The sequence below is a fragment of the Rattus norvegicus genome, chromosome Y (genome assembly GCF_021556685.1).
Source record: "Rattus norvegicus strain SHRSP/BbbUtx chromosome Y, alternate assembly SHRSP_T2T, whole genome shotgun sequence".
Lineage (NCBI taxonomy): Eukaryota > Metazoa > Chordata > Mammalia > Rodentia > Muridae > Rattus > Rattus norvegicus.
Window position 1 is genome coordinate 1,427,581 of NC_141555.1, and position 24,173 is coordinate 1,451,753.

At 35.5% G+C, this 24,173-nt stretch overlaps 1 protein-coding gene and 1 non-coding gene across 5 annotated transcripts in view; both read right to left on the bottom strand.

The window, feature by feature from the left end:
• Positions 1-270: 270 nt before the first annotated feature.
• Positions 271-24,173, bottom strand: part of Usp9y (ubiquitin specific peptidase 9, Y-linked) — a 144,729-nt gene continuing 120,826 nt past the window's right edge. For 3 of the 4 annotated variants that reach the window (XM_087601285.1, XM_087601288.1, XM_087601286.1), the window contains 13 exons: positions 23,545-23,718; positions 21,957-22,098; positions 19,233-19,980; positions 18,725-18,848; positions 13,475-13,709; positions 12,655-12,784; positions 10,515-10,700; positions 9,163-9,383; positions 8,994-9,082; positions 6,849-7,005; positions 5,962-6,174; positions 5,070-5,165; positions 696-2,129 (listed from right to left, as the gene is read on the bottom strand). In XM_087601285.1, coding sequence (XP_087457411.1) covers positions 1,998-2,129; positions 5,070-5,165; positions 5,962-6,174; positions 6,849-7,005; positions 8,994-9,082; positions 9,163-9,383; positions 10,515-10,700; positions 12,655-12,784; positions 13,475-13,709; positions 18,725-18,848; positions 19,233-19,980; positions 21,957-22,098; positions 23,545-23,718 — 2,647 coding nt within the window. In that variant the 3' untranslated portion in view covers positions 696-1,997. 4 annotated transcript variants of the gene reach the window in all.
• On the bottom strand, positions 9,682-9,783 carry LOC120099619 (U6 spliceosomal RNA). The gene has a single exon (XR_015647490.1). It is a non-coding gene; the product is annotated as a U6 spliceosomal RNA (small nuclear RNA).

Consider the following 24,173-nt stretch of genomic DNA (forward strand, 5'->3'; position numbering starts at 1 on the left):
GATTACATAAGGAAATTTAAATAGTACTGATATCCGGTTTTCTTTCAACAGGACAAATCTTTCTATCTACAAAAGCTAAACATATCTGAAGTGTGAAGTCAGTGTCATATCAAAGTATGCTATGCATAGAGCAAATGTATGTAGTTTTTAAAAAATATGTAGTTTAAAAAATAAGACAAAGCAACATGGAATGAAACAGAATTTTTCTTATATTTGTGAATCCAGTAAAATAATTTCTATAAAATAAACAAATATATTTAAATAATTCTGGTTGCATTGTTTTAAGAATATTTGTCTTTTAGAGAATTTCTAAAGTACAACACATATTAAAGTTACCACTTAAAAAATAGTACCAATTTAAGAATGTCTGACAATCTTAAGTCTGAAATGTTTGAATATATTCTCAGAATTATTTTCGCTGTTACTGTCTTAACTAAGCCTTTTAGTGAACAGTAACAGTTATTGTAATATTGATAATTACTAGAAAATAAGACGGATAGATTAGAAAATAACATCTCAAAATGCTGTGGATTCTGATATCCACTTAATCCACAATACTGCTGGGAAAAGTTTGCAAACCTTAACCTAAAAATCTACCCAAGTCTATCTATCTGTCTATCTTCTACTATGCTTCTACACATTCTGGTATGGCAGGTATTTGTTATTACTCTCTTGAGAATGAGAATTAACAGTCAGACAATATATTGTACATATATTTCAGGTTGTGTAGTAGTATTAGACATTAAGAATTAAACACTATGAAGTTGAAGAAGAATGACCAAAGTGTGGATGCTTCACTCTTTCTTTAAAGGGGAACAAAAATACCCATAGGAGGGGATATGGAGGCAAAGTTTAGAGCAGAGTCTGAAGAAATGGCCATTCAGTGCCTGCCTCACATGTTGCCCATACATATATACAGCCACTAAAACTACATAAGACGATGAAGCTAAGAAGTGCATGCTGACAGGAACTGGATATAGATGTCTCCTGAGAGACACATCTAGAGGATGTCCAATACAGAGGTCAATGGTAGCAGCAAACCACTGAACTGAGAATAGGACCCCCTTGGGAGGAATTAGAGGAAGGATTCAAAGAGTTGAAGGAGCTTGCAACCATATCAATAAAAACAACAATGCCAACCAACCAGAACTTCCAGGGACTAAACCACTACTGAAAGACTATACATGGACTGACCCAGGGTTCCAACTGCATATGCAGCAGAGAATAGCCTTCTTGGGCACCAGGGAAGGGGAAGTCCTTGGTACTGCCAAGGCTGGACCCCCAGTGCAGGGGAATGTCAAGGCAGGGAAGGGGAAAGGTTGGGTGGCTGGGTGGTACCCTCATAGAAGGAGGGGGTGGGAGGATGAGATGAAGGTTTATGGATGGGAAACCAGGTAATTTGAAATGTAAATAAATGAATGTAAATAAATAAAAATTAAAAAAAGATTTATCATGACATTTTAAAATTGCAAACAAACAAATAAACCAACAAAGAATTAAATACTAAACCACCATTCAAACAGTACACATGGAGAGACCTATGGCTCCAGCCACATATATAGCAGAGGATGGCTTGGTTGGGCATCAATGAGAGGAGAGGCCCTTGGCCCTGTGAAAGCTCAATGCCCCCATGTAGGGTGTAGGGAAAAAGCCAGTGCAGGGAGATGGGACAGGGTGGGAGGGTGGGGAAACATTCTCATAGAGGAAGGGAGAGGGGAAATGGATGGGTTTTCCAGGGGGGAAATGGGGAAAGGGAATAACATTTGAAATGTAACTAAAGAAAATACCCAATAAAAACATAAAATAAAAAGTGGATTAAACACTATACATATTTCACAGCAGGTTGTGTATATAACCACAGTAAATTACACTGCATATACTTTCCACTCAGATTTGTTTGGGACATTTTTATAGTTTTAAATAATAACCAAGTACAGAAAAAGTTTTTAATATAAGGCCAGGATATATGGATACAACACACCAGATAATTATTTGTGTCACTGATCTTTTATTAGAGATGAAGATTCTTCTTCACTGCTTTCATGAGTTTCTTGTGGTTCATCATTTTTCTGAGGTTCATTCAAGTGATGTTCTGTTAAACCTGAATATGGCTGTTCAGGTACATAACTCTACAAGGGTGAAAAAAATCTACAGGTTAAACTTTTCAAAAATTACAATTAAAATTTAAAGCATATACTCAAGTTTTTAAAGTAGATTTTTAAAATTGTTATTAAAACTTGGTATTTAATTTTTCATGTAGCATTTAAACAAAAATCTTAAAAACGTATTCCTATACATATGTATATATATTTATTATACATATACATATATATGTACACAAACCTTTGAGCAATTTATCTGATCTATATTTATTAAGAGAAAGATCAAAGCATGTAAGAATATTTCATCTCTAACTCTGATAAAAATAGTGGCACTCCAGAGTCAGGACCAGGAAAAAAAATATAGTTTCCAGAGCTACTATGATATCACTTTCAAACTTGTTAGAAATGCCTTTTTATCAAACAGAATTTGGGTGCTATATGAACCAGGTTGGCTAAAACTACAACGTTGCCATAGATGTGTGGGTGAAATGTGGGTATCACAGTTATGCACTTACAGGGCCAGATGGCCAATCTTTAAAGTTTTGAACATACTTTCTGGACTGGGAATCTTTTTTGTGTGATTTGGCAGCCTAACCAAGCTCTTTTAAACTATTTTATACATATTAAACAACTGAACTGAATTTTGTAACAATCCTGACTTAATGTTATGATAATCTTTTCATCATTTTCCTCACTCGTCAGCCTCTTTTCCCCTAATAGCCAAGACTGTTATGGAATATTTTTATTAGCTGGTCTCTTTTTTGCTGTATTTTCTTTTCAATTATAAAGTTTGGAAGTGCTTAAAAAAAGCCACAAATAGAATTGTCTAGCTATATCATTTCAGAGCATTTACTATTTATTTATTTGAATCTTTAAATATGCAAACCAGAGTACTTGTAGAAGTACTAGAAATGGGCTATGGAGAGCAGATTTTTATGGGAGAGAGATGGCACAACATAGGTGGTGATACAAAAGAAGGAAGAGCAATAATGGTAAAGAGAGTTTTAAAGCGGGGCAAGAGACAGAAGGGGAGGATAACAGAGGGGCAGTAGAAAAGAGTTTAAAAACACTATACTGAAAAGGCCACATAAAAATCCATTTCAGATGCTCCATGAAATGCATATTCATATATAGAGTTTAGATGAATTATACTATGTGGGGATATGCCTCCCTTAGACACTGTAAGTTGTTGTCCACCGTGTAATGGTGATAATAATTATATTAGTACCCAACCATTTTCTGATTAAAGTCCCAATTTAGAAGAAAGTCTCATTCCTGGCTAAGAATTTGTTGTGGCTGATTATAGCTTCCCAAGGGAGAAATCTATTAGTAGTGCAACTCTCAAAGTTCTTCACCAGAGAAGCCCTTTCTCTTCCCTATTTCATTTTTTTCCTTTCCTTGCTCTTGCTTTGGTTTTGCCTTGCCTTTCTGTTCATTTTCTTCAGCAAATTGTGTTACAGCAGTGACTCAGAACTGGTCAAAGTATAGATAATTAAAACTATAATATGTTCAACAATATACATCTGTAACATCTCTCCCCACAATGTTTCCAAGAAAACATTGGTATGCGAAGACTGTTAAGTCTTGGAGGTAGTAGACAACTGATGTGGAAATATTTTCAGAAAGGATGGGACAGTACCATTGTTTATAAGAACTCAAAGCAGCTGTGATTTCTTGTACAATATTGAGCCAGACAAAATCCTACCACAAATCTGGGATGGACTGATGAATCCTTAGCTGAAGAACTACTTGCAACTAACTGATGGTTGCTGGAGGTGGGAGAATTGTTTATTTTAGGGATATAGACTGGTAGGGTACTCATGCTCTCTGTGCAATAAGTGGTCTAAAAAAGAACATACCACCTGGTATGGTGATGCACACCTTCAATCCCAGTGCTCAGGAAGCAGAGGCAGGAAGAAATCTATGAATTTGAGGCAAATTCCAGGCCAGCAAGGCTACAGAGTGAAACCAACCAAATTACAAAATCCTCAAGAGTACATGAAACAGGGAATGTGATCTGGGAAGAACGGAGGTGGTCAGCAATGTGAAGTTTTCTTTCAGATTTTGTACGTGATTTGCAGGGCTCAAACTTAGGGCCAATGGGTTTGTATACAGCAAGTACCTTTACTTGCTAAATCCAATTAACTTTTATTAAAAAAAAACCCAGCAGGATTGCACACTAAAACTAAAACTTACCTATCTGTCTAGACCAGCCAGTCAGCAAACCCTTTTGTTTCAACCATCCTAAGTGCTGGAATCTAATAGGCATGCAATTGCACCAAATATTTTTATATGGGTTTTAAGGACCTAAGTTAAAATTACTGTATATATAATCAGGTCTGTGGGAATAGATGAGGAGAAGGTCAACTCTGAGATTGGTTCTATCCTGACATCTTTCCAGGAGTTCTAGGAATCAGTTCCCAAATTACAAATTTTAAAAACATTTTTACTTCTTCTGAATTTAGAGCTAGTAACTAATGCAGTTCTATTTCTGCTGTTTATCTTAGAATTATAAACATTAGGTTGGTAACAGATGTCATAGAATTTACATGTTTCATACATCTTAATTAAGGCAGTAGTAGCACAAGGTACCTGGTGTGGGTAGGTAGCTGATAGAGAAAACGGGGGTCAAAGCAACCATTTTTAGGATGATTCCAGTACAAACGTGCTTTTTTTTTGTTATCTGAACAAAGCTGAAGTCATACATCATATATATTTATAAAATGAATTAAAGTATAGAAGGTAGACTGGGGTTGGAGAGATGGCTCAGTGGTTACTATCTGCTCTTCTTGAAGACTTGAGTTCAATTCTCAGCAACCACATGGTGGCTCACAGCCCTGTGTAATGGAATCTAGTCCTATCCTCTTCTGGTGTGTCTGAAGTCAGTGACAGTGTATTCACATATATAAAATAAATAAATCTTAAAAAAAAGTTAAGTGGGAGTAAGAATGAAAAAAACCTGTTTACCTGTTGATACTGAGATCTATGAGAATAAAGATAAAATGTTCTTTCTTGTGGTGCAGGTGACTCATGCTCATCTGGGGCATCTTGGTCATCAGTGTCCTAATTTAGAAGAAATTAAGAAAGTAGGTGTGGTAAATGCACCTATAATTTCAACAATGTCTAGACTGAAGCAACAGAATTATAAGGTCATCATCCTCAACTACATAGTTTGAGGTCAGCCTGGGCTACATAAAACTCTGTTTCTCTCCTCCCCTACAAAAACAATCAATCAAAATCTTCCCCAAATTAAAAAATAACAAAAATACTTTAGTTATTAAAATAAATTTCAAAAATGAAATTAATTTCCTTCATTTAAGGTTTTAAATAACCAATTAATGCACAAAACTGATCTCTTCAATACATTTTTATTTACTCTAACACTTTGAAGTAAAATACACAATTGAATCCTTGCAGATACTATGTTTGAGACAATTTCACATTGTATATTAATAAATTATAGATTTTTATTTGAGAAAAGCTCTCACTATATAATTCTAGAGGCTTATAAAAAGGCAAACCCAAGCATATCCAAATGCTGGGATTAAAATGACCTAGACTAGAGGAATGCTAGGGAGCTGAGGCAGAAAGAGGGTGAGGGTTGGGGGAGCACCCTCATGGGTGCATGGAGCATGGGGGAGGGGATAGGAGGTTTAACTGGGAAGCAGGATAATATTTGAAATGTAAATGAATAAAATAACCAATATCTTAAATTGTGCAAGTATACCTGGATAAATTATGTTACATACATATCCTATTAATTCAAAACAGAAGCATAATTGAATATTTACGTAACCATAAATTCATGGTCATTGGCTTACAAGTTACTTTTCTGTCATTAATAGTTTTTATTTTTTACCTCTTCTGGACACAGATCACAAGCTTTTGCAAGTGTCATTCTTGCACTATGAGATCTCTCTAAAAAATAACCATTTGCTGTTTCATTGCTTTGTATTGGAGGAGACCAGTTGCTGTAAGTGTAGTGAGGATTGCCAGAATATGGCTTTCTTTCAAGTTCGTCTCCAAGCCATTCCACAGCCCAGGTCCACTTTTTTTTAAGGTCTCCATTCCCCTTCAAGAGAAAGCAAAACTATGTATGTCAGAGGCAGAAGGAACACCCATTCAGAGCCTGTCCCACAATGTGGCCCATACATATACAGCCACCAGACTAGATAAGACGGATGAAGCAAAGAAGTGCAGGCTGACAGGACCCGGATGTAGATCTCTCCTGAGAGACACAGCAGAATACAGCAAATACAGAGGCGAATGCCAGCAGCAGACCACTGAACTGAGAACGGGACCCCCATTGAAGGAATCAGAGAAAGGACTGGAAGAGCTTGAAGGGGCTCGAGACCCCATACGAACAACAATGCCAAGCAACCAGAGCTTCCAGTGACTAAGCCACTACCTAAAGACTATATACATGGACTGATCCTGGTCTCCAACTGCATAGGTAGCAATGAATAGTCTAGTAAGAGCACCAGTGGAAGGGGCAGTCCTTGGTCCTGCCAAGACTGAACCCCCAGTGAATGTGATTGTTGTGGGGGAGGGCAGTAATGGGGGGGAGGATGGGGAGGAGAACACCCATAGAGAAGAGGAGGGGGAGGAGTTAGGGAAATTAAAAAAAAAAAGAAACAGGAGATTAAATGTTAATGTTTTTAGCCTAAAATGGAAACTCAAAAATTTGTGGCTTATTTGAAAAATTTGATGCCAGAATTCTATACAACTTTAAAAAATAACTTCTACCTGTAAGATCTGGTAGGCAACAGGACAGCTGTTAAAGAGAGTTACCATCCATTTTATACATTGATAGGCTCTTTTCTGATGATGATTTTTAAAGTGCTGGATTGTATCAAACAGTCCATCTCGATCACTTGGTATTCCTTTAAGTGCATTATGAATTCTGAAAAGATGCCAAAGCAAAATTAAACTATAACACCTAGAAGGAACATACTTTATCTCCCTCCCTTTTAATCTCAGTATCAGACCAGACAAGCCTTGAATTCAAAGAGATATACTTGCCCTTGTCACCCAAATGCCCTATCACATCTGGCTGAAGCCAATACTTTAATGCTGTATAGCATCCATTCTAGTTAAGGTTCTGATTTCTTCCACATTATTAATTTAAATTTTAATGTAACATTAAAATGCATTTAATTGAATCATTAGAATAGAATTACAAAGGATGATAACAATGTTATTCAAGTTAAACATGTCTCTTTTCTTCAAGACTGGTTAAATCCTGTTTGCGTATTTTAAATGACTGTATTTCAGCAGGGAGGAGAGATGGCTTAGAGATTTAGAATACCCACACGGTGGCTATCTGTAATTCCAGCTCCAGGAAACTGAATACTCTCTTCTGGTTTTTGTGGGTATTTTGCATAGGGTATCAAAGACATAAATGTAGGGAAAATACTCATAACACATATAAAATAGAATTAAATGAATATAAGCAAGCAAGCAAACAACAATAAAACATTGCAGTTCAGAAGATGAACAAATGATTTTTCAGGAGAACCAGTGAATGAAAACATTTTTTTTTTTTGGTTCTTTTTTTTTTTTTTCCGGAGCTGGGGACCAAACCCAGGGCCTTGCGCTTCCTAGGTAAGCGCTCTACCACTGAGCTAAATCGAATGAAAACATTTGGTGATAAAAAACAACTTTAAGAGCTGCTGAAATGGATCAGCAAGTAAGGTGCTTGCCATAAAGCAAGATGACCCAAGACTTACTGGAAGAAGAGAATTGACTTCCCTAAGTTCTGTTTTGACCTCTACACGGGCATCATAGTATATGTGCAATATACACAACTCAAACACACACTTTTAATATATAGTTCTAAGAATATGTGTTGTGTAGAATATTTTCTCACTGGCAATAATATAGCCTGAACTATTAATTAAAAATTTATATTCTTTAATTGTTTTTCTTCTCAGTGTACTATAAACTTACCTCTATGTTATATAATACTTAAACTATATAAAAGTTTTCTTTTATGTCATGTATTTCACTAAATAGATGATTGCTCAACTCAAGAGCAAATTGTTTTGTGTGTCTGATATAGAAATTTCAGTCTTTATTACAGATTAGTTAACCAGACAAAACTAAGGTGGGAGACCTTATTGTGTATTTTGTCTATCATCATTACTTAAGTGTTTTAAGAGCATCTACATCAATACAAACTTTGGCCTGTCTTCCACAGACTAGAATATTACCTGTAAAAAAGCAAATATTTTATAAGTAATTGCTGACTACTGTTCATTGAATTTTCTACATTAAAATCTTGTGTTTCTAATTTGTGTTCATTATATATTACTATTTAATTTTGTTTACTATAATTATACCTTGACTTTTAGTTTTTTTTGGGTAAAGCAATAAGAGAGGATGTGACTAATTAACAGCAAATATCCGAAGTGACATCTAAATAATATTTTTTGAAATTCTTAAAAAAATCAGTAAAAATTAGATTCCTTCAAGGCAAATTAAAAGAAACAATACTACCTCAAACAAACAACTGAAAAATATTGAATATCACATCTTTACAACTTTTGTGTAATATTAGCTGATTTGTTGATCCAGAGATTTTAAAATTAAAATCAGATAATCTGCTAAAGTATTAATTAGTTGATATTCATACTGAAATTTAAGGTAAACTGCATGATAATTTGAAAGTCTATCTAGTATTTATAATCTACATCCAAGATTGTACTAATAGGATTTTTCTTATTTGAAGCTTAAACAAAATTAATAATAATTTAATAAGCTATTAAACAAAGTACCAAAAAAGTAACAGTACACCTAAGCAAATTGTGGAACTAATTATGCTATTAGTATAAAGACTCATATATGTATGTACGTGTATATATATGTATATGTATATATATCTATGTATACCTGTGAGCTTGCCAGGAGTCTTCAAGCAGAATAATTTGCAAAAGTAGATCCAAGTATGGCTGAAGTTCATATGCATATGAATATGCAACCTAAAAAATTAGTGAAGGCATAGTTTAATTGTACTTAAAGGACCATGAAAAAAAATTAGGTTATTTTTATTTTGTTTTACCTGCCATAGCAGTTCGCTGAGAACAGAACATGAAAACTGGGGATTCTCCCAGCAGCAGAAGCGAAGTAATTTGACTGTTTCCTCTGAGTTACTGCAGTCTTCAATAATTTTTTTCACATAAGTGGTTCTCATAAATAAAATGTCAGCCACATTCTGCTGAATTGGCATTATAGGCTGTGATAAATTTGGGTCACCAAATGGATTTGGAAGAGGGGGATTACCTGCAAAATATGTCATTAATGAAAAGTCAGTAAACTTACACAGAAAATTACAATGCCAGGTTTATTATTCTAAACAATGGAATTTGATCTTTAGATTTTCTAAATAAGCAAAATAGAAAATTCAAAATCAAGTGATACTCATAAAAAGGTAGTTTCTGAAAACTGGAAAAAATGAAGCTATCAATTAGGATGGGGAGGGTAACACCCATAAAGAAGAGGAGGGGGAGGGATTAGGGGGATGTTTGCCCGAAAGGGAATAACACTTGAAATGTAAATAAGAAATACTCAAGTTAATAAAAAAAAAATGGAATGCTTTAGTAATTTGTACATTATTCTTGTGTAGGGCCATGCTAAACTTGTTTGTATAGTTCCTATATTAGTATATTTGCTACTAAAGTGCCCTCTTAATTTCCTATTAAAAATCAAGATTAACATGAAGGCAAGACAGTCATACAAAGAAAATGAGTATGTAAACATTTTTCTTTTTTTCTTATATAGACTTTTTACAAAAGTAAGAACATTTCTTTATGGATACATGTGCTAGTGCTATGACATGCAGGTTAATGTGTTAGACAACAACTCCTTTCTCTCGTAGTACATTTGTTCCAAGGATTAAATTCAGGTCTGTAGTACATTTGTTCCAAGGATCAAATTCAGGTTTAGGCTCGGCGAGCAACAATCTTTACCTATAAACCAACTCAAAAGCCTCCTAAGCAATAGATTATTATGGATAAGGTGAGAGAATAGACTCCTGAGGATTTTCTTCAGACCTTTATACATATGTTATAGAGCATGAGTAAATTAAAAGTTATGCCTCAGAGATTAAATTATAAGTTAACAGTTTATGATAGGAATACTAGAGAACAGCTAATAAATGTAGTGAACTCTAGGTGAGAGAGATTAGACGGAACTGGAAGGAGGGTAGAAAAGGGGAAGGCACTGTGTAAAACCAAAACAAGAATAAAAAATTCCTTCTAAATAATAATAAACCAAAAAATGTGTCAGGTAAAATATAATAAAAAGTACATAATCTTCACTCTTTTACTTTATAAGTCTTCAGTTTTACTTTTAAGAATAATGCACAGCTAGCATTATTTTAAAACTATTACACAGTAAAGCTTTCTACTTTACCATTTATAGAGGACTGCATTCTTGATGAGACACTGCAACATCGGATCAGCTGAGATACTACTGAATGTAGCTTGCCTAACTCAGCATATTGATATTTAATTGGAGGACCTGGGCCTTCATCCAAAGACACAAGCATAAAGGTTGTAGGTACATTCAGTTTTAGAAGCTGGGTCTTTTCTGCCAAACCTATAAAAAAGGGGGAGGAGAGACATTTGTGGGAAAAATTAGAATGGATTATACAATTTACAGTTCTTGTAAACATGAATATAATCTTAATATTTAGAACATAACAATATACAAAGAATGTAAACAGAAATAAATACTGATATTTAATTAAGATTAAGTATTATAATAGTCTCATATAGTTTTTTAAAGAATTATCTATGAATTTCATGTGTATGAGTGCTTTGCCTGCTGTTCTTCTATGTAACCTACACATGTCTGATCCTCAAGGATGTTGTGAGTATTCATGAATATGCTGGAAATTGAGCCCAGGTCTTTTGTACAACAAGAAGTACTTAACCAGAGCCAACTCTCAGGCTTACCTACACTAAGTTAAAAAAATAACATTTTCTAGGACCCATATAAAAAAGAAAAGGTAAATTAAATGGCAAATAAAATTATTTTTATAACTACCAGGCTTTTTCCCTAACTATAAAAATTTCCTGGGTAAAAAAAAAAGGTATGTTTTTACTCTTCTTTTTAATTTACTGATTTCTAAAGTCTGACTTCTGTCAGAATTTTGAAAATTTCAAATAAGCAAAAAGAATTAAATCATAAAATTTCAATAAAATTTTTATTCATATAATAACTTCCATTTTTATTAATGCTACTACTTCAAAATGATACTTCATTCTTTTTAAGGTTCAAAGTGAATTGTAAAAACAGAAATCTGGGTATATGTCCATGATATGTTCATATATTATTTAAGATAATTGTATAATTTCCAATATCATTTTCATAAAACTATGGCAAATACTTAAGTTAGCTTTATATTAATTTATAAAAATTATTTTTAGTTTGTGCATACATATGTTTTAGAATGTACACATACCTCAGTGTGTATGTGTACATGTGGAGAAAACTTTGAACAACTGGTTCCTTCAGGTTGCCAAGGTTTATATATAGTATCTTTACCCAAGCCTGCTAATATTAAGTAGTCAACACTTTTTAAAAAGACTTATTTTATATACATTTTTGTTTTCTTGTATATATATATATATATATATATATATATATATATATATATATATATATAGCTCATGGACTATGAGGAGGTTAGAGGAGTGTACTGGATCTCCTAGAATTTGTGTTATGAATAATTGTGAGGCACTGTGTGAATCCTAGGAATTGAACACAGGTTCTTTGCAAGAACAATAGCTGAACTGAGCCATCTCTCTGGCTTCTTGTTACATTTTAATGAATTAGGAAACCGAAGCACTGATGCACCAACAAATAAATCACAGATATTTATAAATTTACTCTCTTTCAGCACCTTAGCACCTGAAACCCCCTTGCCAAAATCACCGAACCTGAAGCAACTTTGAAATTATGGCATATTCTATCTGTTTTGTATGTCTACTTACCTACTTATCTAGGTAGGAATCATTGATAGAATGTAATGGACATGAATGTGAATGGAGAAAAATAAAAGTACTCTAGTAGAAATGGAACTAATATACGAACAAAACAATGTAAATGGATTATTTACCTATATTATTGGTAATTTCAATTTAAGTTCTTTCAACAGTAGTGTTTTTTAACTAATGCAAGCTCTTTGAGAAATATTTCCTAAATGTAACAAACACCAAACTTATTATTATCCATACCCTTTAGAAAACAGTAATTTCTTAACACAATTATATTTTGACTTAGACAGGATATAGCAGGACAATCATTATTTTTCAGAAGGCAACATGAATCAGATTTATGGGTTCTGATCTAAAAGACTTTCAGAGAAAAAAATCATTAAGTACAATATGTGTTCTATTTTAGTATAAGATGAAATACATAAGAACAGTTACAAGGGTTTTAAGGATATAGCCCACAGTTTAAATTATTATTTCATCATTTGATTTAATGGTTTGCTCATTTTTTTACAATCATGAAACAATCACTAAAAGAACGAAGTACTCCTTACCTAAACTGGCATACATTATAAATAAATTGAAATACTGTTGTAAATGTCGCCCATGTTCAGAAACTTCCCTTCTCAAGAGACTTAATACTGCTTTTAGCAAATGATCGCTCAAACTCAAATTGTCATAGATCTGGAAAAAAAAAAATTATCAGCAACTGCATATAAAATTAGTCTACTTTTACCTTCATTAAAATACTTTTGTTCCTATTTCAGAAAAAAAATTCAGGTTAGTTGGTTTTTCAAAAAGGAAATAAAGAATTTCATGGGAGACTTTATCCTTTGTTTTGTTCAAATTGTAATAAGAAAAATAAATGTGTTATGGTCCTTTGGAAACAAGGTTTTGTAGTTTTATCTGTCCTGGAACTTGGTATATATAATAGAGTGGCTTTGAACTAGCAGAGATTTGTCTACCTCTGATTTCTGAGTACTAGGAATAAAAGCCAGGTATCACCATACCTTAGAGTGTTACAGTTTATAAAGCTGGGTCTGACTCGATATAAATTCTAGATCAGTCTGAGCTATGTAGTGTAATCTTGTTCTTACCAAACCACAAAGTACTTAACAGAAAGTTTGCTATTACAAAATTAAACATTAAACATAATTTAAAATTTAGTAATTAAGTACAAATTTCCTCATCGAAGTCCCAATGATTATTTTCAATAGCACAAAATAATTTCAAAACTTTACGTATTACAATATACATTTAGAATCATTTTCCCCTATGGTAAATATTTCAAAAACACTTAATTTTTATAATTTTAATCTGCAAGAAACAAAATTTTATTTTCAACTACTTAACCATAGAAAAGCTAACAATTACCTGACTATAAGGTCCTGGAGTTGCAAAAGGTGATGCAAAAGATGAAGAAGATCCATCTTGCAAAGAAAAATGTGCAATAAAAACTATAAGCTTTGCAAATGTACCTCTGACTTCTGCACTTGGACATTCCAGAAGGTACTCAGAGAAACGGTTTGATACATTAAAAAGGACATTATGAGCAAACCAAAAACGCACATTCTTGCTGTGACGGAGGAGAATGCACAGCGCGTCATACCTAAAACAGAAACATCTATGAATATTGGGGCTCTAGAGCAGGGAAAGGTTACTATGAAAAAAGAAAAGCTCTCCTTTCTCTACACAATCAGTGGTTCCTGTTGGTACTCCTACAAATACCACAATGATTACTAAGGTACTATTACAAGTCTCATAGAATAACAAAATGGTTTAAGCCACAAAGAATGTATGTTAAGACTCTGTAAAAATCTACTTCTTTATCTGAAGATTTATTTTAATATCTTTTAATATGAATGATGTTAAAAGTTTAAATCTTAGATATTAACTGTTCTGTAATTTTTAAGTTAGTACTTCATTTTTAAGTTAAAACTGTACATTTGAGAATTTAAGACATGCTTTCTACTAAATGATATAGCTTAATTATTTTAATTATAATAATATTATAATCATTATAAAATTACAATAAAGATATGCCATAATCAGAAATAAAAACTAGCCACTGGTTTCCATTTGCTCCCAGAGTTGGTGTTTTCCTACAGCCTTCGAACACAAAACCTGCCCGGCAGAGAGATGGTCTGAGAGGAGCACTCTCCCTCCTAAGCCTACAACCTGCTGGAGACACCTCACTATTTCCCCATTGACTGTCCAAGGAGAGAACTGCTGGGCGTGCACAAGGCTCAGGAGACACACGGTGCCCTAGGACAGGACAGAGTAGGGGCTCTCCCAGAGCTCTCAGGATACAAAACTGTGGACAGAGAGCTTGTCTGCCAGGAGCACTCTCACACCAAAGATGACAGGCTCACAGGCCCACGGGAGAGCAAGCTCCAGTCAGAGACAGCCAAGACCAACTAACATCAGAGATAACCAGATTTTGAGAGATAAGCACAAGAACACAAGCAACAGAAACTAAGACTACTTGTCATCATCAGAGCCCAGTTCTCACTCCAAAGCAAATACTGTATTATCGCAACACAACAGAAAAGCAAGTTTGAATTTAAAATCACATCTCTTGATGATGATAGTGGACTTTAAGAATGACATAAATAACTCCCTTTTTTTTTCTTCTTTCTTTTTTTTGGAGCTGGGGACCGAACCCAGGGCCTTGCGCTTGCTAGGCAAGCGCTAGCAAGCGCTCTACCACTGAGCTAAATCCCCAACTCCCATAAATGACTCCCTTAAAGAAATACAGAACACTGGTAAACAAGCAGGTGTCTTTAAAGAAGAAACACAAAATTAAAGATTTACCAAACCAAATCCAAGAACACATCAAAACAATCATTCTTCATGCCCAAATAGGGTTCATCTCAGGGATGCAGGAATGGTTCAATATATGGAATTCATCAACATAATTCACTACGTAAGCAAACTCAAAGGAAAAAGAACTACATGATCATCTCATTAGATGCTGAGAAACTACAGACATCCCTTCATGGTGAAAGTCTTAGAAAGATCAAGAACTCAAGGCCCACACACATAGTAAAAGCAATATACACTAAGACATCAAACAAAATGGAGAGAAACTTGAAGCAATCCTACTAAAGTCAGGGATTAGATAAGCCTGCTCCACTCCCTACTTATTCAATATACTACTTGAAGTCCTAGCCAGAGCAATCAGACAGCAAAAGGAGGCCAAAGGGAATCCCCATCAAAATACAAATCCAGGATCTGGAGAGATGGCTCCGCGGTTAAGAGCACTGACTGCTATTCCAAAGGACCTGAATTCAAATCCCAGCAACCACATGGTGACTCACAACCATCTGTAATGAGACCTGATGCCTTCTTGTGTGTATGAAGACAGCTACAGTGTACTCATATAGAATAAATAGACAAATCTTTACAAAAAAATACAAATCCAATTCTTCAGAGGAACACTCCTCCATTGTTGGTGGGATTGCAGACTGGTACAACCATTCTGGAAATCAATCTGGAGGTTCCTCAGAACACTGGACATTGAACTACCTGAGAACCTAGCTATACATCTCTTGGGCATATACCCAAAAGATGCCCTAACATATAACAAAGACACATGCTCCACTATGTTCATAGCAGTCTTATTTATAGTAGTCAGAAGCTGGAAAGAACCCAGATGCCCTTCAACAGAGGAATGGATACAGAAAATGTGGTACATCTACACAATGGAATACTACTCAGCTATCAAAAACAATGACTTTATGAAATTCATAGACAAATGTATGGAACTGGAAAATATCATCCTGAGTGAGGTAACCCAATCACAGAAAAACACACATGGTACGCACTTATTGATAAGTGGCTATTAGCCCAAATACTCAAATTACTTTAGATGTACAGAACACATGAAACTCAAGAAGGATGACCAAAATGTGAATGCTTCACTTCTTCTTTAAAAGGGGAACAAGAATACCCTTGGGAGGGAATAGGGAAGCAAAGATTAGAACAGAGGCAGAAGAAACACCCATTCAGAGCCTGCCCCACATGTGGCCCATACATATATAGCCACCAAACTAGATAAGATGGATGAAGGAAAGAAGTGCAGGCTGACAGGAACCGGATGTAGATCTCTCCTGAGAGACACAGCCAGAATACAGCAAATACATAGGTGAATGCCAGCAGCAAACCACTGAACTGAGAATGGGACCCCCATTGAAGGAATCTTAGAAAGGACCGAAAGAGCTTGAAGGGGCTCGAGACCCCATATGAACAGCAATGCCAAGCAACCAGAGCTTCCAGGGACTAAGCCACTACCCAAAGACTATACATGGACCGACCATGGGCTCCAACCTCATAGGTGGCAATGAATAGCCTAGTAAGAGCACCAGTGGAAGGGGAAGCCCTTGGTCCTGCCAAGACTGAATCCCCAGTGAATGTGATTGTTGGGGGGAGGGTAATAATGGGGGGGAGGATGGGGAGGAGAACACCCATAGAAAAGGGGACGGAGAGAGGTTAGGGGGATGCTGGCTCAGAAACTGAGAAAGGGAATAACAATCGAAACAGAAATACCCAAGCTAATAAAGATGTAAAAAAAAGTCAAAGGGATATAAATTGGAAAGGAAGAAGTCAAAATATCATTATTTGCAGATGATATGATAGTGTACTTAAGTGACCCCAAAAGTTCCACCAGAGAATTACTATACGTGATAAACAACTTCAGCAAAGTGGTTGGGTATAAAATTAACTCATATAAATCAGTAGCCTTCTTCTACACAAGAGAAACAAGCCGAGAAAGAAATTAGGGAAATGACACCCTTCATAATAGTCCCAAATAATATAAAGTACCTCGGTGTGACTTTAACCAAGCAAGTGAAAGATCTGTATGGTAAGAACTTCAAGTCTCTGAAGAAAGAAATTGAAGAAGATCTCAGAAGATGGAAAGAGCTTCCATGCTCATGGAATGGCAGGATTAATATAGTAAATATACCCAAGAAACAATCCAGAGAACAAATGAAACTCAAGAAATGCAGAAACGACCAAAATGCAGATGCTTCAGTCCTTCTTCAAAGGGGGAATAAGACTATTCATAGGAGGAAATATGGAGATAAAGTTTCGACCAGAGAGTGAAGGAACATTCAGAGCCTGCTCCACCTAGGGATCCAGCCCATATATATATACAGCCACCAAATCTAGACATTATTGATGAAGCTAAGAAGTGCATGCTGACTGGAGCTGGATGTAACTGTCACCTGAAAGGTTCAGGTTGAGCATGACATGACAGAGGTGAATGCTAGCAGCAAACCATTGAACTGAGAATGGGCTCCCTGTTGGGCGTTAGAGAAAGGATTGAAGGAGCTGAAGTGGTTTGCAGCCCCACAAGAACAACAATGCCAACCAACCAGAGCTCCCAGGGACTAAACTATTACCCAAAGAGTATACATAGACTGACCCATGGCTCCAGCTGCATATGTAGCAGAGGATGGTCTTGTTTTGCACTAATGAAGGAGAAGCCAAGGCTTGACCCCTCCAGTGTAAGAGAATGTCTGGGCTGGAAGGGGTGGTGGTTGGAGAAGGGAAATACCCTCATAGAAAAAAAGGGGTTGGAGGATGGAATAAGAGGCTTATAGCTGGAAAACCCAGAAAGGGAGTAACCTTTGAAATGTAAATAAAAATATCCAGTAATATATGCAAAAAAATGAAAAGCAAATTATCATTCTAACTGAGGTAACCAAATCACAAAATAACACACCTGATGTGTACTTACTGATAAGTGGATATTAGCTCTAAACCTCTGATTAGCCAAGATATAATCCCCAGATTGCATTAAACTCAAAAAAGCACGACCGAAGTCTGGATGATTCAGTTCTTTTTAGAAGGGGGAACAAAAATACTCCGGAGGAAATATGAAGACAATGTTTGGAACAGAGCATGAAGGAAAGGCCATCTTGAGACTGCCCCACCTGGGATCCTACATTCCTTTCCACATTAAACTGAGAACAGGGTCCCTAATGGAGGAGTTGGAGAAAGAATTGAAGGAGCTGAAGGGGGTTGCAATCCCATAAGAACAATAATAATCAACCAGAGTTCCCAGGGACTAAACCACACTCTGAAGGTCAGACCCATAGCTCCAGTTGCATATGTAGCAGAGGATGGACTTGTACACTAATGAGAGGAGAACCCCTTGATCTTGGCAAGGCTGGATCTTCTAGGTGTATGGGAATGTCACGTTGGGGAGGAGAGGAGGAGTGGGTGGTTGGGTGAAGAAAGACACTCACAGGGGTAGGGGGTATGGGATAGGCATTTTATGGATGGGAAACCAGGTAAGGGGATAACATTTGAAATGTAAATAAATATATCCAATACTACTACTACAACTGCTGCTGCTACCACCACAACCACCCACTCCCACATACATAACAAACAAACCATCTTAATCCAGGATAACCAGAGATACAGAGATACCCTGTTTCAAAAAACCAAAACAAACAAAAACCCAATCAAATCAAAACAAAAAGAAACCAAACGAAACCAACCACCCACCACAACCACCACAACAAAACCTACCTAAAAACCGAAACCACAATATAATAAACATCCCAATTAACTCAGTACACACAATCACCAAAGTGAAATTCAAAGGGATACCAGTCATTGGCAGGTCCGCGGACAATTTTCTTAGTATGAAATCCAGTTGTAAAGAGGAATCTAGCAGCAAGCTGAATGCTGATCATTGTTATATCTTCTGCTTCTGGTGGTAAGTGATCTTGTCCTTTAAGTATAAAAGGTGCATAGAATCAGACATTATAGATATAGAAATATAGATATTTTCAACTTGTAGATTAAAAAATACCTGAACGATGACTATCCTTATCCCAACACAACAAACCAAGTTCAAAACTAAACTAAAAATGAAGGAAAGCTCTTACTTTTTTCAATATTAAAGCTACCATTTAATGATATGTATTTTCTACAAGTTTTGTTTTAAAATTGATGTAACTGAGATGCTCACAAGTCCAAATGGATTAAAGTGAATATGTTTATGGGCTGGGATTGGAGAAAAGAAAATTGGAGAAGAAAAACTTTAAGCATAGTAGTAATATCTGGTAAGAAACTTTCAAATCAATCAAGAAGAACTGCTTTCAGATAAACTTACCTGGAGCAGGGTTTAAGTATACAGCATTACATGTAAGCAGTTTTTTAATAAACTGAAAATATTCTAAGCTAAATTGCATTTGATTATGCAGGAATTGCACATTCTGTTTCCATACACTTCTCTCAATAGCTGGTGACATAATCTGATGAGGTCTGGTAATTGTTAGCTCTGACAAATATGTTATCATCTCATTATCTTCATCAGTTATATCCATCCGTTCATAAAAAAGAATATAAGCATTCCACCATCTTTTCTGACGCCTGTATGACATACGCTTCATCATATGATCAAAAACTTCTCCCATATACTCCCCACCAAAGCACTGATTTTTCATTTCTTCATCATCATCCATTTTACATTCTGTTACGTCTCCATCATCAAATTTGAACCAGCGACCTCTATTATTGTCTTTACCATTCCTTTGAATGATATAAGAATAATAATGTCCACCATTTGCTTGGCCACTGTGTACAAGCACACCAACAAGTCTGTATTTTGTGCTTCCTGGTACCACATTTTCAGACTGCTCATTTTGCTTAATCAATTGAGTCTGTGGATGTACACCGTCACCTTCCAGCTTTGTGGCACCTGCCACTGTATAAGGTTCCATATCTAATTCTCTTGGAAATTCAAAGTAATCATTGAATTTGATTGCACATTCTCTTTCCCAATCATAGTCAAAACGTTTCAGTTGGATAGCAAGAACAGAAGGTAGTTTTTTAATCAGTAGGCGCTTTACTGTATCAACCTGAAACAGACAATATAACAAATACATAAAAACCCTAGAAATCTTAAATTTATTTAAAAATGACAATGAATGCAATCAAGGTCATTGAAAAATGAGTGAATTTTAAACAATATTTACAAACCTTCAAATATTTATTCTTTTCTTACACAATGTAAAAATTAGTAAAATATATTATTTCTGGAATGATTCCATATTGTCACTGTTATCTAATCACCTCTTTAATGTGAATCAGGAGTTTAAGGTCATTTTTATTACCCAAGTCACTGTCAAGTAACTAATCAAGTACAATGCAGAAAACTTGCAGAGCAGAAGTTAAATGGTTCAAGGAAATTGACCCATTTATTTCCTGCGTAATTATCTTTTTTTTTGGTTCTTTTTTTTTTTTTCGGAGCTGGGGACCAAACCCAGGACCTTGCGTTTCCTAGGTAAGCGCTCTACCTGCGTAATTATCTTTAAAGATAGTTTATTATTATTATTATTATTATTATTATTATTATTATTATTATTATTAGTCTAATATTCTATTCTACAATCCAAATGCCTAAAGGTAACTGAATCTAAGACTCATAACTGTTAGGAAGTAATCTGGTAGAATCAAACACATTTTACAAATTCCAATTTGATGAGTAAAATCTGGAGCATGAATAAATGTTTTGATTAGTAATTATTATTAGTGTAAGTATCTAATTATGTAGACTAGCTGGTAAGGAACTCTCTGATGAAGTCAAGGCTATCCTTTTATAGACTCTCTTGCTTTGGACACCCTAGTTCTGGGATTAATGCATGTGTCTCTATCAACTATTACTATATTATGTATTAGTGTGTGTATATATTTGTGCTTCTCTGTGAGGGGGTGTGACTGTGTAAGTGCATTTACACAAAAGCTCAAGGTTGGTGTGAGAGTGGGGTTTTTTTTCCTTCATTCTTTACCTTGTGTAATATTAATCTTCTTACTGAACTCAGAACTCACCATTTTTCTACTTAGGCTAGCAGTTTGATCAAAACTTCTGTTTCTGCCTCCTACTCATAATGGCAGGCCATTATGTTCACATGGTTTTTATGTGGGTTCTAGAAATCTGAGTTTCACTATTTACATGTATAGCAACAATTATCAATACGCCATTTTTACTGTTCTTTTTTGACACTGTAGGTGTAGGTGGTCATAATATTCTATGTAGATCAAGTTAGCCATGAATTCAGGCTCTGTTTATGCTGTGATTAAAGGCAGGGTATACTACAGCTGGCTCTATTATTTTACTGACACGTACTTTAAGTAAGGTAGAATGCTGACTTCTTTTCTGCTACTATTAAAAAAAATTAAAAAACAGAGCGGTACTAAGCAGTTATGCACACCTGCAGTCCCACTTCCTAGAAGCAGAGAGTCTGAGTCAAAAGTCACCATGAGCAATATAGTTTTAGAACAGCCCAAGTAATAAAGTTTATCCCCAAATTAGCTAACCAATAACCAACTTTGAAGGTCTGAATGAGAAATGTTTGTAACTGTTAGTGCTACTGTTAAGGTTTAGGAGGTGTGGTCTTAGGCAAGAAGTATATCAGTAGGGATACAGGCTTTGAGAGTTAAAAAAAACAACCTTGCCTACTATTGCTGGTTTGCTCTTTTTGTTTGTGCTTGCAATTTAAGATCTGAATTTATACCTTGCTGCTCCAACCTGCAGGCCTTATACTTCCCCATGACAGTGACGGGCTACTATCCATCTATAAGCCCAAATAAACCATATACACCAAGTAATATTAAAGGTAAGTTGCCTTGGCCATGAGGCTATATCACAGCAACAGAAAAGTAATGAATATTACTGTTTTCTTAATTTTATTATTTAATAATTTTTATTAATGAATATTACCAGTTAGTCTCCAAACATCCAAATAGAGGCTGGTATTAAGCATAATTACAGGCAACTCCAAAGTTTGCCAGTCTCTATTACATACATAATAACTTTGAAAACCATGATACATACCTTTTTATCACATTTTTCACAGTGATATGCATTTGCACCCTCTAATAAATCTCCTTTAATATACTGTTCCAAGGAATCAAGAAGATTTTGGTGATTTCTAATGTCTACGTTTAAAGTTGTAAAAGATTCTTCACATTCATACCTAAATATATTAGAAGACAAAGACTTATGTTAAGTTTTTAAATATTATCTTTTTGTCTTGGTCACTCTTCTGTTGCTGTGAGGAAACACCAAAATCAAGGCATCTATTATAAAAGAGAGCATTTAATTGGTGCTTGCTTCAGAAGCTTAGTCTATGATTATGTCAGAGAAAATGGCATGCATGGCATTGGCACTCATGGCATTGTCATAGTAGCTGAAAGCTACATCCTGGTCCTCAGGCCAGATTTCTTTACAGATTCTGAATTAAAATCCTTAGCTTTTTATAGGAAAACACATACACTCTCTCTCTCTCTCTCTCTCTCTCTCTCTCTCTCTCTCTCACACACACACACACACACACACACACACACACACACACACACACACGCATACACAAATAGCTAAGCCAATACCGACTAAAAGAGAACTGAATTATTAATTATTCCTGGTTGCAAATTATACTCCAAAGTTATAGATATAAAAAAATAAAACCTACATGGATATTAAAGCATACATAGTGACTAGTGGCATTGAAAACCTAGACATAAATCCACATGGCTTATAAAAAAGAAGTCAGAACTAACACTCTAGAACATAAAGACAGCATAATTAACAAATGATGATGTTCAAATAGGATGTCTGTATGCAGAAGAATAAAAATAGTTCTATACTTATCATCCGGCACAAAACTCATTTCTAAATGGATGAAATCCCTCAAAACAACAGCAGATACACTAAACCTCATAGAAGAAAAAATGCAAATATTCAGAGCAGGAAATAGAGACAAATTATGGAGGAGCAACTGAGGGAAATGTCATTCAGAGTGAGCCCTACCCGGGGATCCATCCCATATGCTGTCACCAAACTCAGACAATATTGCTGATGCCAAGAAGTGCATGCTGACAGGAGCCTGGTATAGTTGTCTCCTGAGAGGCTCTGCCAGAGCCTGGCAGATACAGAGGCAGGTGTTCTCTGTCAACATTGAACTGAGAATGGGGTCCCTAAAGGAGGAGTTAGATTAAAAGAGCTGAAGGGGTTTATACCCTATAGGAAGAACAACACTTCAACAAACCACACTCCTCAGAGCTTATGGAAACTAAACCACCAACAAAAGAGTACACATAGAGGGACCCATGGTTCCAGTTGCTTATGTATCAAAGGATGTCCTTATTTGAGCATCAAATAGAGGAGAGGCCTTTGGCCCTCTGGAGGGTCAATGCCCCAGTGTAGAGGAAAACAATGAGAAAGATGGAAGGGGTGGGTAGGTGGGTGGGAGAACATACTCATTGAGGAAGGAAGAGGGGGGAAGTATAAAGGGACTCCAGAAGGGAAATCGGGAAATGGGATATCATTTGAAATGTAAGTAAAGAAAATATCCAGTTTAAAAAATTGGATTCTTGGGTGAGTGTAGAGCAATACAACAAAAAACAGTATTATTGGGACTTACCTATGTGGGCAGCCTTGGCAAATCTTTTGATCAGCAAAGGATCCTCCAAGAACTTTACTTAGCAGAGTTGGATGTCCTAAAGCTTTAAAAGCTTCATCTAAACTATCCACCAAAGAATTAAAAAACTCTAATGCATCATGTTGCTCACGGAGATTAACAGGCTCACCCCAAAGCCTAAGAAATAAGCAGGAATATTAATACAAGAAAGTGCCAGATATATTTTATCTCTGTAAAAAAATAACAACAATGTAAGCTGAAAGAAATAACTCTAAATGGAATTATAGTGATATAATATGCCTTTACTTCATCTTATATTCCTGAGCCATAGGAGAGAAAGTTAAATTGAAGACAACCCATTGGGCACTGACATATCCCAATATTAACACAGTGGTCAGTGATAAATAAATAAATAAATAAATAAATAAATAAATATGCATTTATCTGTGGTTATAGCAGAATGTTGTGAGGCATCATTTTAATCCCTTCATTTTAATGCCATTTTAACTCCTTCATTACTACTTTGGGTTTCCCACCTGGGCAGTGTTAGCATTGAGTGTTATATAATCTATAGTGATAAAAGAAAGAATATATATACTGTACACAGGAGTAGTAATTTACAAGTGGACACT